Here is a 15,474-nt window from a genome sequence, read left to right as displayed (position 1 = left end):
AAAAGTAGTTGCGATTTGTAGCCTTACAGATATGCCTATTTGAGAACTACTCGACTCGCAGAAGCCACCAGTTCTATTTGATTGTTTCCTGCCAGACTGCCCTCATAGCAGTAATATGCGCATTTTTGGATTTTTTTTTTATTTTGAACGATACCGTGAGGCCAGCACAACAGATGCCCCTACCAGCATATCGTACCACCCAGAACAGGCCCCTTGGTTCCACTTTGATCACGTTCTTTCCACAGCACTCTAGTCCCATAGAACCTGATGAAGACTCCAAAGTGGAGGATCATGTTGAGCAGAGCTCAGAATCCTTCACATCATTTAAAAGACATTTCTAGGGTAAAAATTGTTCACCTCAAAAGCTCATACGCCCCACGTCCTTGCATTACAGTGGTGTGATTACCAGATCAACCATCCAGGAGAAATGCATTCACGCAAGTGTTATTGATTGGAAAGACGGCTTAAAAGTTTAATATCTGACCTGCTACAGAAAGAGAAGAACAAATAGGGTCGTGACTTGATTAAAATATATACAGGAATAGTAACTTGCACCACAGTCACGAGTCGAAGTCCTGTGTCATGAAAGCCTGCACTGCCTGTAGAGCTTCCATTTCTGGCCAACCGGCCAATAAGTCCTCTGAGAGAGGCCTGTTGCCAAAACACTTCAAAGAAGTAACTCGAGTTATTGTTTTGCACGCATATACTGGGACACACCACTAGTACACGCTCCACAGTCTCCGTAATGTCACATGTGGAACATTCTGGGCAGTCCGCCTGTCCAATTAAAGTGTAAATATTTGTGTGTGAAACCACATTTAGATGCAGTCTATGGAGAAAGCGTGCATAATGGCATATAATTGGCAAGTCGGTATGGATCCACTAAAGCACTACCTTGTGGCCTTGAGCACAAGTAGATATAAGGAACTCAGTGATGTGTAGTGCCAAAGGCCAAAGGCTGGTAAGGGTGTGGTGTTGAAAACTTCCAAAAATTTGTAATGCAGGCTTTGAAACTGTGAATGCACACCACTTCTAAAGTGGTTTCCCATAGATGTGGAAAGCCTCTTACCAAGGGGCCACAAGCTCAGCAGCGGTTTGTGGAGAATTATGCCCTAAAAAAAAAAATGTCATGTTCTCAGTGGCATCACCACAATTGTAGGCGACGCTTGTGGTGATACAGATCTGTGTATACATGGATAGAGTTGTAATATTCTCACTAGATGTATGTCAGATTAGGTTGCTTGAGTCTACTAATTGGTACCATGGATTTCTTCAGTATCCCGAGAACATGCAAACGCACCAAAGGTTGAGCCATTACACACAGAGGTTGGGTGGGGTGGTATGGGAAGTCGTAGCGTGTTAGCATTTGTAATTAATGGCAGCGGAGTGTACGTGAAAAACTGCTGTTCAGTTGCTCGTCATCAGTGGGTGGCAACGGTGTTGTGCAAGTAGTCGTAAATACACACAAAGTGGTTCGTGTGACAATTATGTAGATATTGGGCAGGCACGTGACATTCTGAAGTAACAGCGCAAAACGTGGATGGGAGCACAAGACGAGAAGACGACACAATGTCTCATCGTCTTCTCGTCTTGTGCTCCCATCCACATTTTGCTCTGTTACCTCAGGATGGAAAATCAACAAGCCCAACCTGCTATTCTGGCTAACATGCCATTGTTTGAGGTGCATTGCGGCAGCCAAGGTTTATCCCAAGCACCTGCACTTCAATGTACATGTTAAAGAGTACTGGGAGTGGTGCTCATATGGGTGTGTACCATTTTCCTGGCTCGGGCGATCAGATTGCAGGCGGGCTAGCACACACAGCCCAAAGCACATGTAGTAGAAGTTTGGACTGTCGAACCGCGAAGTCTTCAGTTCAATTCCTTCCCTTATATTTTTCAATTTGTATGAGTATCATACAGTCTGTGCTTGTATGGTTAAATTGCGAAGGTGTACATATCACCTGCTCTCCTGACCAACCTAACTCTGCATAAGTATTCACCAAGCAGTTTTCGTTCCATCAAAAGGCTTTCACAATATTCAGCGACACAAGCAGCTACTCAGACAGCATCAGTGTAGCATTCTTGGAGCTTCGCAAATCTGTGGTTACATTGTTTACTAGCAAAACATGCATGGTATGTAGATATGTGCACTAGGACGCATAAGATGCCGTGACAATGTGGGCTGCTCTTACGTCTACAGCTGCCCTTTAATCCTGTTACATTCTAGCCTGCAGTGAATTCAGCAGCAAGATTTCACAATTAAATCATCCCAACTTTATATTTCCAGACTTGACCCCAGCACCGACGAAGTGCATTGTATTACCAGCATTTTGGTGGCATATTCAACCAGCAGGCCAATTAACTCAACGTCATGCAGATTCTAGTGCAGATGTTTCCATGCAAACTATGGGTATCATCAACGAAGGAGGCTTTACTATACATACCTTTTCAGCACGCTGTTTTATGACTGGTTAAAGTCTGGTACATTTCAAAGTATAAGGCTTATATTATTGTATGCATGTCTACAGATTGCAGATTATGTTGGCTTGCTTCTGAATGAGACTGCAAAATGCTGCAAACAGTGGCCACCTTTCAAAGCAGCTTTTGCAGAAAACCGTTTGATTTTTCTATTCCTCATGAGCCACTATTTTTCGAGGCCGTGTAAAGGTGAACGCGGCAACTAGAAAATCTCGGTTTGTCAGTGCCACTTTTTAGTACATTTGGGCATTATCTAATGTTACCAAATGAGTGTTAAAGAGAGACATGTTGCTTTCAAAATAATTTATTGGTTGGCTGCAGGTTCATCAGTGCATACAAAATTTTTAGGCTAGAAGGAAGTTGACCTAGAGCAAGACATCTTTTATTCATGCTTCTTTGCGGTCTTCCTCTCTCCTAAATATACAAATGTGTATATACAGCTTCACAATCATAATGTGTTGAGGTCAGTGCTAAATAAAAAAAAATGCATCCGACAAAGGTATAGTTAGAGATTGAGTACACAAAATTCATTCTAAGTGAGCCTATATATGTCTTGTAGATTCCAAGGGAAGGCAAGTATAGCAGGGGGCAGCAGAAACTCAGGCAGGCAGATGAGATTAAAAAGTTTGTGGGGATCAGATGGATGCAGCTGACAGAGGATCGGGTTATTTGGATAGATATGGGAGAGGCATCTATACAAGCAGGTATATACACAACTGCACAATTATGATGCATTTGCGGTCAGTGCTAAAAAAAAATTCCACCCATCAAAGGTATAGGTGGGGAGTGAGTACACAAAATTCATTCTAAGTGAGCCTATATATGTCTTGTAGATTCCAAGGGAAGGCAAGTTTAGCAGGGGACGGCAGAAATTCGGGCAGACAGATGAGATTAGGAAGTCTGCGGGGATCATATGGATGCAGCTGACAGAGGGTCAGGTTATTTGAAGGGATATGGGAGAGGCATCTATTATGATCCCTTCCCCATTATGATGTATCTGCGGTCAGTTCCAAAAGAAGAAAAATTCCACCCATCAAAGGTAAAGGAAGGGAGTGAGTACAAAATTCATTCTAAGTGAGCCTATATATGTCTTTTAGATTTCAAGGTAAGGCAAGTTTAGCAGGGGGCGGCAGAAACTCGGGCAAGCAGATGAAATTAGGAAGTTTGTGGGGATCAGATGGATGCAGCTGACAGAGGATCGGGTTATTTGGATAGATATGGGAGAGGCATCTATACAAGCAGGTATATACACAACTGCACAATTATGATGCATTTGCGGTCAGTGCTAAAAAAAATTCCACCCATCAAAGGTATAGGTGGGGAGTGAGTACACAAAATTCATTCTAAGTGAGCCTATATATGTCTTGTAGATTCCAAGGGAAGGCAAGTTTAGCAGGGGACGGCAGAAATTCGGGCAGACAGATGAGATTAGGAAGTCTGCGGGGATCATATGGATGCAGCTGACAGAGGGTCAGGTTATTTGAATGGATATGGGAGAGGCATCTATTATGATCCCTTCCCCATTATGATGTATCTGCGGTCAGTTCCAAAAGAAGAAAAATTCCACCCATCAAAGGTAAAGGAAGGGAGTGAGTACAAAATTCATTCTAAGTGAGCCTATATATGTCTTTTAGATTCCAAGGGAAGGCAAGTTTAGCAGGGGGCGGCAGAAACTCGGGCAAGCAGATGAAATTGGGAAGTTTGTGGGGATCAGATGGATGCAGCTGACAGAGGATCGGGTTATTTGGATAGATATGGGAGAGGCATCTATACAAGCAGGTATATACACAACTGCACAATTATGATGCATTTGCGGTCAGTGCTAAAAAAAATTCCACCCATCAAAGGTATAGGTGGGGAGTGAGTACACAAAATTCATTCTAAGTGAGCCTATATATGTCTTTTAGATTCCAAGGGAAGGCAAGTTTAGCAGGGGACGGCAGAAATTCGGGCAGACAGATGAGATTAGGAAGTCTGCGGGGATCATATGGATGCAGCTGACAGAGGATCGGGTTATTTGAATGGATATGGGAGAGGCATCTATTATGATCCCTTCCCCATTATGATGTATCTGCGGTCAGTTCCAAAAGAAGAAAAATTCCACCCATCAAAGGTAAAGGAAGGGAGTGAGTACAAAATTCATTCTAAGTGAGCCTATATATGTCTTTTAGATTCCAAGGGAAGGCAAGTTTAGCAGGGGGCGGCAGAAACTCGGGCAAGCAGATGAAATTAGGAAGTTTGTGGGGATCAGATGGATGCAGCTGACAGAGGATCGGGTTATTTGGATAGATATGGGAGAGGCATCTATACAAGCAGGTATATACACAACTGCACAATTATGATGCATTTGCGGTCAGTGCTAAAAAAAATTCCACCCATCAAAGGTATAGGTGGGGAGTGAGTACACAAAATTCATTCTAAGTGAGCCTATATATGTCTTGTAGATTCCAAGGGAAGGCAAGTTTAGCAGGGGACGGCAGAAATTCGGGCAGACAGATGAGGTTAGGAAGTCTGCGGGGATCATATGGATGCAGCTGACAGAGGGTCAGGTTATTTGAATGGATATGGGAGAGGCATCTATTATGATCCCTTCCCCATTATGATGTATCTGCGGTCAGTTCCAAAAGAAGAAAAATTCCACCCATCAAAGGTAAAGGAAGGGAGTGAGTACACAAAATTCATTCTAAGTGAGCCTATATATGTCTTTTAGATTCCAAGGGAAGGCAAGTTTAGCAGGGGGCGGCAGAAACTCGGGCAAGCAGATGAAATTAGGAAGTTTGTGGGGATCAGATGGATGCAGCTGACAGAGGATCGGGTTATTTGGATAGATATGGGAGAGGCATCTATACAAGCAGGCATATACACAACTGCACAATTATGATGCATTTGCGGTCAGTGCTAAAAAAAAATTCCACCCATCAAAGGTATAGGTGGGGAGTGAGTACACAAAATTCATTCTAAGTGAGCCTATATATGTCTTGTAGATTCCAAGGGAAGGCAAGTTTAGCAGGGGACGGCAGAAATTCGGGCAGACAGATGAGATTAGGAAGTATGCGGGGATCATATGGATGCAGCTGACAGAGGGTCAGGTTATTTGAATGGATATGGGAGAGGCATCTATTATGATCCCTTCCCCATTATGATGTATCTGCGGTCAGTTCCAAAAGAAGAAAAATTCCACCCATCAAAGGTAAAGGAAGGGAGTGAGTACACAAAATTCATTCTAAGTGAGCCTATATATGTCTTTTAGATTCCAAGGGAAGGCAAGTTTAGCAGGGGGCGGCAGAAACTCGGGCAAGCAGATGAAATTAGGAAGTTTGCGAGAATCATGCACCTGGCACAGGATCGGATTATTCGGATGGATATGGGAGAAGCATTTGCCCAGCAGTGGGTGCAGTCAGGCTAGTGATATCAACAAGACTAACAACTGGATGAGTTGGTACTGATTCATCTTAAAACCAGCCAGAAGACGAAACACGTGACAGGAACACAAGACAAAGTTTTACTAACAACTGAAATGTTGCTGAAGGAAAGAGGCAAAAAAAGATTCGCACAGAAATGCACGTGCACGAAAAACCCCCAAAGCAGTGAAAGCGTGGAAAGCAGAAAGGGTCTAAAAAATCATCTAAAAAAAGCAAATTCTTTATGGTCAAGAACCACTCGTTACCAAAGGGAAGCCACAGATCCAAATCCAAAGGCACACTATACTGCAAAGGCTAAGGACGTGTGTGTGGCTAAGAAATCAGTCAACAGTCTTTTGGGGCCTTTTTTACATGTGCATCTCTGTGCAAGTCTTCTTTTGCCTCTATCCTTTAGTAAAATTCCAGTTATTAGTCCAGCTGTCCTGCAATTCTCTCTTCTCATGTTTTCTGGCTTGTTTCAGAATGAATAAGGTGATGACTCTACAAACCTTGCGCAAACTGGAAACCAGTGTAACTGTCAGATGGAAACCTTTCCCTTATTTGGCTTGCATCACAAATAGGGAGGACTTTACTGTGATGTCTGCCGAGGCATCCCCAAAACCAGTGCGCAAGCTGGCTGTAGCAGATGTAGCGGTGCCTCCTGTTGACAAGAGAAAAAGCAATATTCACTTTTCAGCATAGCAAAATGAAAACATCATTTAGGTCTTTTACAAATTTGAAAGTTATTCATGCATCTGCACAATTAATTCCCGTCTAACAGAAGCTGTACAGTGCAACTTTCACTGTCAATTTATTCTCCCTGGAAGTATGGCAAACTTTGAATTCTGCTGCAGGTGATTGAGAGAGAATGAGACCCACCCAATATTAGAACTTCAGTGCAATCATAATTTGCTACTGCAGCAAAATAATGCCTGAAGGAAATGCAGCTTTTGACTGACAAAACCTGGTAGTCGTCTTACACCCTCTATACTAGTGTTGTGGCCGATGTCAATGTCCACGCTGATATCATCCGCATAGCACGAAGATGTTAAGTATGCAACTTATGCATTAAGCAGCTCTGTGCATGGAGTCATTCTATTCGAAGGAGCCATAAACTACCAAGTCCACTTCTGTCAACGGCTCTCAGTTGTTTTCCCACAACCCGCCACGTGCCAAACTTCCTGCAAGTGCCGCAAAACTACTCTATAACTTCATTTGCTAACTGTAAAATTTCCAACACTTACTCAAGCTGTGGAAGTTTCGGTGTACTGGCCTTTGGAACAACGTCTTTCTTTTTTTTTTCTTTTTGGTTGTCACATTTCAGCACATGTAAAATGTTAGTGTCAAAGCATTTTGGAGAGGTTTAACTGTGTGAAGGTGTTGATGATGGTATTAGTGAAGTCAATTTTTTTAATTATATTTGCACACTATACAACACTCACCTAATGCAAGTGGGTAAAAAAAAAACTAGCAAATAAAACTTTTGAGTGCTGGTATGGTGATTGTTCTGGCAGCAAGTGGAGACAGGCTATAACAACAGTTGTCGAGCTAGTTAGTGATCGTCTGCAGAAGCCAGTCCTGCTCTGTGTGTTTTTCTCTTCTGTGTCGTTTTTTAGTGCATTTTCCCACGGCTTCTGCAGGAGACAGGCTACTTCACTGCATGCGATTTCACTTAGCACAGAGTCCTCCGAAATGAGATTGCTATTGTACTTATTTACTGCATTTCCTGTGGCATTCCTTCTGTATTTATGTTTTGAATTGCTGCACATGCAGAAGGTCATACCTGGCTAATAAAACAAGCAAATGTGTCCGGACAGCGGTTTCTTTTTTTTTTTTTTTTTTCCGTTACTTCACATCAATGTGCATGCCCTTTCCATTTAGCAAGTTCACACTATCAGATGATGCGTGTTTTCTCATTTACTCGTGCATGGAATTAAGCAAACCAGTAATTTGCATGGTGAAACGTCATGCTCATGCGCACCTTCAACGAAAACAAGAAAAATATGAAAACCAGCGATGTTGTGTTCGTGCTAACGTGGCGCAATATCGACACTGTAGACAGTGTAGTTGATCGCAAGTAAGTAACGTTAAAGGGGAAGCTTTCTTTTATTAACACTGCCTTCCGCAATAGATTTCATTACATTATTAACAGCAGCAAGTACATTGAGCTCGTCCCGGGTCGTTCGACACGATCCTACCATTCTTTAAAAGTGAAGGAATACTCATGCCGCACTGAAACATACAAGAATTCTTTCTTCCCCCGTACTGTGCGGGAATGGAATGTCCTCAAAGCGAATATTGTAGAGGCTTCTACTGTGGAGTCATTTACGGAGTCTCTTAGCAATTCGTAACAATTTTGCAGCATTCAACATTTTCATTTTTTTTTTTTCCCCAGTGCTCATTTTGACGCCAGGCGTCGTCTAATATTGTATAATGTTGTTTCTTTCGGTATTGTGTGCTGAGTTGCGTGTACCTCAGGGAGGTTTTCTTTTTGTCAAAGTGTATTTTACACCCACTCCTGCTTAAGGCTTTGCAATAAAGCCAGCAGTCTTCTGTAAATAAAAAATTATTATTAATAATAAATAAAAATTACAGCATTTCTTGCTCGAGAAAATGAAAAACAGGTGGCCGCTTGTTCAAGTTATGTCGCCTTTCGCTCAAGGTTCTTACCTTGTGTTCTCGACTAGCAGTCCATGATCAACAAGCATTTGGAGTAAATGCGGATGATCTGTAACACCCAGAAGCTGCTTCAGCGACGTAGTCGCCGCCAGGATCTCGCCAGATGCTCTCAAGAGCAGTCGGCATCGGCACGCACCGCCCGCAGCTGCACCTGTTCGAAAGCTTCGGTTAGCGATTGCACTCTCGCAACGGTCAAACGTAGGCTAGGCTGCAAGACTCGGACATACATACCAATGCGTAGTTCCGAAACGGCTGGGATCGGGAGGCTGACGGTCGGGGCTTCTGCAAGCCGGAGTTGTGCCGCGGTTACCGCGGCTTCTCGACACAAGTGTTACTGTACCGGTCGCTCGCAGGGTCTATCTTCGCCGACCTGGCACCCGAAAAGTTGCGTCGGCGTAAGGCTCAAAGCCCACGATGTAACCATGTTTTAACAGTAGCGACTATATTCTAGTTCACTATAGTAGCACAGCGACGCTGGTACCCACGGAGGAACCTAGGCTAGGCGTCGGCCATATTAAAAAACCCTGTGTGAGCGTAGAGTAGGGTACAATTAAAACCTCTAAAATACACCGAGCTTGGTCAACTTTGGCTCAGCAGGCTCCGGCAACGGGAGCTTCTCATTGGCTTAGCGCTATGACGTACTCTGTTGAGTTGAGGAGGACGCGCGCTAGGAAACCGAAATTCTGTTTTTGTCGCTATTAAATCAACGCGGGCGATGAAACGAATCGAGGTATATTATATGATGCAGGACAAGGATTCCATTTAACCAAGCCGTGCAAAATTTCCGGAAAACGTTTCACGACCCCTTTAAGGGGGACATGGCTCTTAAAATTACTTTTCCAATTTTTGACCAAATTGATAAAACCCGGTATTCGGATTCAGTTTCTTGCACTGATTTCAAATATGTAACTATTTTTCCAATTGGCCAATTAGTTCAAGGGATAATGAAATTGTTCATAATTGCAGAAAGAATTCAAAAATAAACGCACTACAAAAAGTTAACACAGACACATTGCTAGATACTAGAAATCATAACAAATACAATGTTAGGAGCACTTTTTTGATATAACAAATATTAGCGATGCTATAGCAATTCAAAGTTTTCAATTTTGCTCTAAATCACACAAGAGTGCACCCACATTTGGAACAGTGAACTTTGAATTGCTATAACTTTGCTAATATTTGCTATATTAAAAAAGTGCTCCTAACATTGTATTCATTATGCTTTCTAGTACCTAGCAAAGTGTGCATGTGAACTTTTTATTATGTGGTTATTTTTTCATTGTTTCTGCAAATTATAAACAATTAATTTCATCGATCTCTTTAACTAATTGGCCAATTGGAAAAATAGCCATATATTTGAAATCAGTGCAAGAGACTGAATCAGAATACCAGGTTTTATCTTTAGGAAATACTACTGGCAGAACCCCTCTGGCCACAGGTCTCCTCTGAAAATGGTGGTTACCACAAATTGTCAGTGGGGGCAGAGACTGTCTTGGCTGTGAAGCAGGTCACTGAAGGCAGGCATTCCGTTTGCAGGTGGCTTCTTCAACCGGCCGGGCAGCACTCGCAAGATAGTGGGATCTCCGCGACAACTGGAGAGTGCAGTGCCAACCAGCAAGAACCCCAATGGTGTGTGGGTGTGAGGGTGGACGCTTTTGTGGTGGCTGGTGCCAGTGCTCTTGCAAGTGTGCTGCCTCCCTTGGTGCTGCCCTCTTGGAGACGATTCCCTCTCATGTGGTGGTATTTCTTGCACTGGGGGCAGCTTCCAGAATCTTCTGGTGGCAGCAGTTCTTGGAAGAGCGGCAGCTGCTGGGTGGCACAGGGACCACATTGCAATTTGGAGGACTTGTGTTGCTCACTAGCCTTTGAAGGGACCAGGAAATGCTATTCTTCAAGGCTCTGTAAAGCAGACGAGTGATAGGGGCTCCACCGTTTTTCAGCTAGCTTCATTGGCACTGGCAATATAGTGTTCTGCAACTTTATCGGGCACCATTTTGAAAAGGCTTATTTACGGTGAAACTGCGCACAAAACTTGCTTGTTGTTGACCCTTTTGATGCGTATTAAGTTTGGCAATGGTGCTTGCTTGGTTTGGCTGCACAGGATGAAAATCCAGATCTCACTACGTAGAGTTTGAGGCGGCGAAAGACACCAGCGAAGACAGATGGCTGGCGCCATCTGTCTTCGCTGGAAGAGAGCGCTACAACCAACCAACTGGAACATGCCGTTCCAGTCAAAGACATATGGCGCCAGCAGTTATCTTTGCCGAAAAGTCGGTGCTGACGTCTTTCGCTGCCTCAAACTCTACGTAGAGAGATCTGGTTTTTCATCACGTGCAGCCAAACCAAGTAAGCACCATTGCCCAATTTAATACGCATCAAAAGGATCAACAACAAGAAAGTTTTGTGCGCGGTTTTGCCGTAAATAAGCCTCCTGTTGAGGTGGCAGAATTTTTCAAAACACTGCTCGATAAAGTTGCAGAACACTGTACATGGTGCTCTCCCTCCTCAACTCATAGATTCTGAGGCACCAGAAGAAATGTAAGCTTGAGGTATGGTTAGGAAACTTCAGCTTGCCACATGCACCATGGCATGGCGCCTGCAGTGGCAAGCTCCAAATGTTTTTTTTCTCTGTGGTCTGTGCGTGTCCACATGCAGCATTTTACAGTTTTCAGCACAACGGCACACTGCCAAAGAAAAGAAAAACGAAACGCAGGGATGACTGGCAACCTACAGCAGTGGACAACTCTCTACTTTTATGAGGAGGCTTCAAAGTTATTGTCCCTTATGAATTTTATTTCCTCTGCAGCAATCTGGAAGTGTCACCAAAAGACGTGGCACTTCAAGTGTCCAATGAGCGAGCGCGCCTATCAGCCCCACTGGCATCAGTGGGGAGGCTTGCGTGCAGCGATGCGTTGTCTAGATCGGCTGCACTGTTTAAAAATTATTTGCAAATTATTGGCTCTTCGTAAAGCTTTAAAATTTTAGTCGAATACTCACAAATACCACCTGTGTGGATTTCTTGCATTAGAATTTTACCCATTTCAGGGGCCCTTTTAAAAAAACGTGATGCACACTACTGACTGGTGGTTTACTGCTGGTTTGAAGAAAAACAAGAGAGGGAAATGGATTGCCTCAATCAGTAGTTAACCTTTTAACCGCCAACCCCGAGCTGTACTCGTCATGGCAGATCGTACCAAAATCGCCAATGAGTTACACTTGTCCGGCCCGATATTGTGGTGCGGCCATCTCGAAAGACAAGTTATGGTCGTCAATTGCATTGGTTGCGATTTTGAACACTAGAGGGAGTTAGTCGACCATAAAAGATGCATTTTATACCTTGGCGCCTGATTGAAGGCTCAAAAGAGTCATTTCACAATGCGCAAGCACTGTGGGAAAGCCACCCTCGTGAACAGTTTTTTTTTAACTTTTAGTGTTAATTTCAACCACAAACCATCGAAGTAATATATTTTCAAACCATAATTACATGGAGAAGATTATGGTCACTTATAACAACTGTGGGAAAGCCACCCTAGTGAAGTTTTATTTTTTAACTTTTAAGTGTTAATTTTAACCACAAACCATCGAAGTAATATATTTCAGAACCATAATTACATGGAGAAAATTATGGTCACTTAAAAAAATTGGTGATTTTGGTACGTTTTTCGGAAAATAAATTGGTGGTTAAAGGGTTAAGGGAGCACAGACAGCATGTGGTGCATTGAAACCTGACTCCTGGTATGAAAAAGATGACGTGGAAAAGGATCCAAGTGTGAACCTTTGCATGACCAGGTTTGAGGACACAACTGTCTTGGAAAGGTCCAGAGACATTCTGACTAGAGAGATTATCGACGCATGGGTCCTAGAGCTATTTCTGTTATTTTTTGGCAAATTGTAATAAAAATTCACAACTTTACTGAATTTTTCACGCTGATTTCAAATATGCAATTCTTTTTGCTGTAGCCCAATTAGTTTTCAAGGTAATTACTAATTAACTTCCATTGTTTAAGGCCTAAATTTTGAAATAATGTATAGGTAAATACTTAAATTTAAGACATGTCTAGGTAGCCAGAAGAGTAAATGAAATGTTAGGAGCAGTTTCCTAATATGTTAATTAGAATTAGCACTCATATTGCAGCCTCATTAATTTCAGTATACAAAGTGTGTAACAAGTGATAATATAACTCGTGAAAATAATTTTAGCTTTCAAAAACAAAATCTTCCAACATTTCACACAGCATACATTCAGCTTCCCATTGCAAAAAGAATTTCAGCTCTATGTGCTTTGGGTGCCGAGATATTGAGGTCGCAAAAAGCAAAAAAGAAACGGGGAATATTTAACAGAAGTTTACTGGTGCAATGCACATATTTGCAGCACGTTTTCTGGCTGCGCGAGTCGCATACAGGCAACCTTTTTTTTTTGCGTCGTTTTGCCACATTCTCACATCAAGACCGTGGTGAAGAACGTTCATTGCGGAAAAAAAAAGTCATTTGGAGCTGTTTGCTGCTTCCCAGTGCTCTGCGTGGCACGGGAAGCAAGCACATTGACCAAAGACTATGAACACGATTCGATCGGCGCAAATGTGCGGCGAGCGCTATGACGACGTGTCCCCGCAGTTTACGCACCGGAGAATAAGTTTGACGGCGAGTTCTTATTCACGATCACCTTTTTCAACGCGAGTACTGCCGCCATATTTCTTACACTTCGCCAGTTTTGGCAAACTGTTTACATCTGACGATTATGAACTCCGCCTCGCCAAGCGGACTGTCCGCTGAGCTGCCGCCATCGTCACGAAAACAATTCGACTACCGCTTCGTCACTGGAGTTGCCGCGAGTTAAAGCTTTATCTGTTTTGAGCTTATCTTTCTGCCCATCTGTGGCCTGCGATATCACTGTGTCGCGGCGGGTGCGGCCGCTGGCAGTAGCAGCAGTCCTCCATGCTGAAGAACACGCTGGGCCTACTTCAGGCTCGTGCGCTCGATCGTTCGGTGCACAACTTTTGTCGGCCTCAGTTCACACAGCCAGGGCAAGGCATCACTTGAGATGATTATCCAACAATTTTTTTTTCTCTTTTTCCCAAAATCTCGCCGTGTATGCACCTCGCGGTTCGGAACCAAGCGTGACCGGCGTCATGTCTCCGCAGTCTCCCTGCGGCTCGAGCGCGTTGAACAGACACCGCCAGCCAGCTCCACCAATGCGGTGACGCTCTGCCGTCATGTGCATTCCGAAAGCCAATGGGAGTATGAATGCTATTTTTTATGCGACCAATGGGCAAATGGAAACAGCAGAGGTGGTAATTTTAAGACGAAAGGGGGCTCTTTCGAATGGGACCAAGATGGCTACTGCACCGCGCACGAAACGGGAGCTACGCCTCGCGGAAAATGGTTGTTTCGGTGGCCGTTTTCGGCCCAAATTCGGGCAACATCGATTATATAAATTGGCACTGTGACTAAAATACTGATTCTAGAGATAAAAAAACTTAGTAGATGGGTAGATAATGAGGTACTGATTTCGAAAATCACATTTTCTAAAAAGTGATTTTTTCACGATTTTTTGGTCCGAAAGACCAACGGATCAGGAGGGAAAATGCATGAGTGTGCTGTCTGTAGCCCTGAGTAGGAAGGAGATGCAGATGCTACTTCAGGACAATAGGGGAAGAAGATAGGGGCTTGTTTTCCCATGGTTTAGCTTCTCTTTTGCTCTTTTCTCTCAAATCTTTTATTCTCAGTTTTCTATTTTAAGGTTCTTTTTCGTCAAACATTTTAGGTCTCCTTTTTTTCTTTAGTCTGAATGGTGTATTCTTTTTCATGCCAGAAATAAACTGCCAGTTGTTGGTGTGCGCATCAATGGTGGGGACATTTCTCAGTCCCAGGAGTTTGGGTGAATGCTTAAGAGTGCTCACTCCTTTGCAGCCATTTCCTGGTCCCTTTAATTTAGGGACCATATTTTGGGTGAAAGCCTAGTTGGGTGCAGCTTTGACAGTGCCTGTAAATGCCCACTTTGTTGCCTTGAAATATATATTTGATTCATTTTTGCTTCACCTTTTTATTCACTGCACCACCTAGAAAAGGCCCAAGGTATGAAGGTGAGTGCCAGGTGGATTCTCTTCAGATTCATTTCCCTTAAGTTGCTCAGGAGTGTGTCGCCATGCTAAAAGGAAATGGTCCACGTAACAATACAGCTGCCACATTCGTGGATCTATACCGGTGGTGCACTGGTTGTGAGAGAGTTGCACTGCGTCATCTAATGCAAAGGGGTGGCCTGAACTGATGCACCACTATACTCGGGGACACTTTTTCTTGGCAATGGAGTCAAAGCTACAGAGCTGAAACAAATCTTCCTACACAGCTGAATATAGTCCCTAGTTGCATGAGCAGTTTCTGCAAAAACAAATTGAAATCTTAGCTCTAGTTATTTACAGTATATTTTTTATTACAGAAATGTTTTTCCGGAATGAAGCTCTTATGCCTAAAAACTTTTCTTGGTTCCGCCGGGTTTTCTCATCTCATGTCTGTTGCGGGTTTTTGATAAGTCCCGACTTTGCAGACAGGATGGCGACAGCCGCCTATTGGGGTTGTTCCGGTTCGTCCACTCCGCAAGGGTTGGAAGCGTTTTCACCAGACAAGATTCAAGTTCAAGAGACGCTGGCTGTCGAAGCAAACGATAGAAATGATCTGCAACGTCTATGCAGACCGAAAGCCGCGTGGTCAAACTACCTAGCAGAGTGACACGTTTAAAGGCCTCCCTACCTTTGCGCCCATTGCCAAGAAAAAGTGTCCCTGAGTATAGCACAGTTCTTCCCTGTTCCTTTTGTTGGACAAGCAGCTCCAACGTGAGGTGGTTTCTCACATAGTTGAGAGGCAACACTTCTCAGCGGGAGACCCTCATTGCTCTCTATGATGTTTGCAGAATGAC

The 15,474-nt window shown here is 43.4% G+C and overlaps 1 protein-coding gene across 5 annotated transcripts in view; it reads left to right on the top strand.

The window, feature by feature from the left end:
• The window catches only part of RASSF8 (ras association domain-containing protein 8), a 122,109-nt gene extending 107,521 nt beyond the window's left edge, over positions 1–14,588 (top strand). For all 5 annotated transcript variants that reach the window (XM_084586170.1, XM_084586171.1, XM_084586167.1 and 2 more), the window contains one exon: positions 10,098–14,588. In XM_084586170.1, the coding sequence (XP_084442296.1) occupies positions 10,098–10,204 (107 nt within the window). In that variant the 3' untranslated portion in view covers positions 10,205–14,588. The remainder of the gene's footprint in view (positions 1–10,097) is intronic.
• The last annotated feature ends 886 nt before the right edge of the window (positions 14,589–15,474 follow it).

This window comes from Amblyomma maculatum, unplaced genomic scaffold, assembly GCF_055883805.1.
Source record: "Amblyomma maculatum isolate TAMU_Amacu unplaced genomic scaffold, ASM5588380v1 scaffold_15, whole genome shotgun sequence".
In the NCBI taxonomy this organism is placed as follows: Eukaryota; Metazoa; Arthropoda; class Arachnida; order Ixodida; family Ixodidae; genus Amblyomma; species Amblyomma maculatum.
This window is presented reverse-complemented; position numbering and strand designations above follow the sequence as displayed.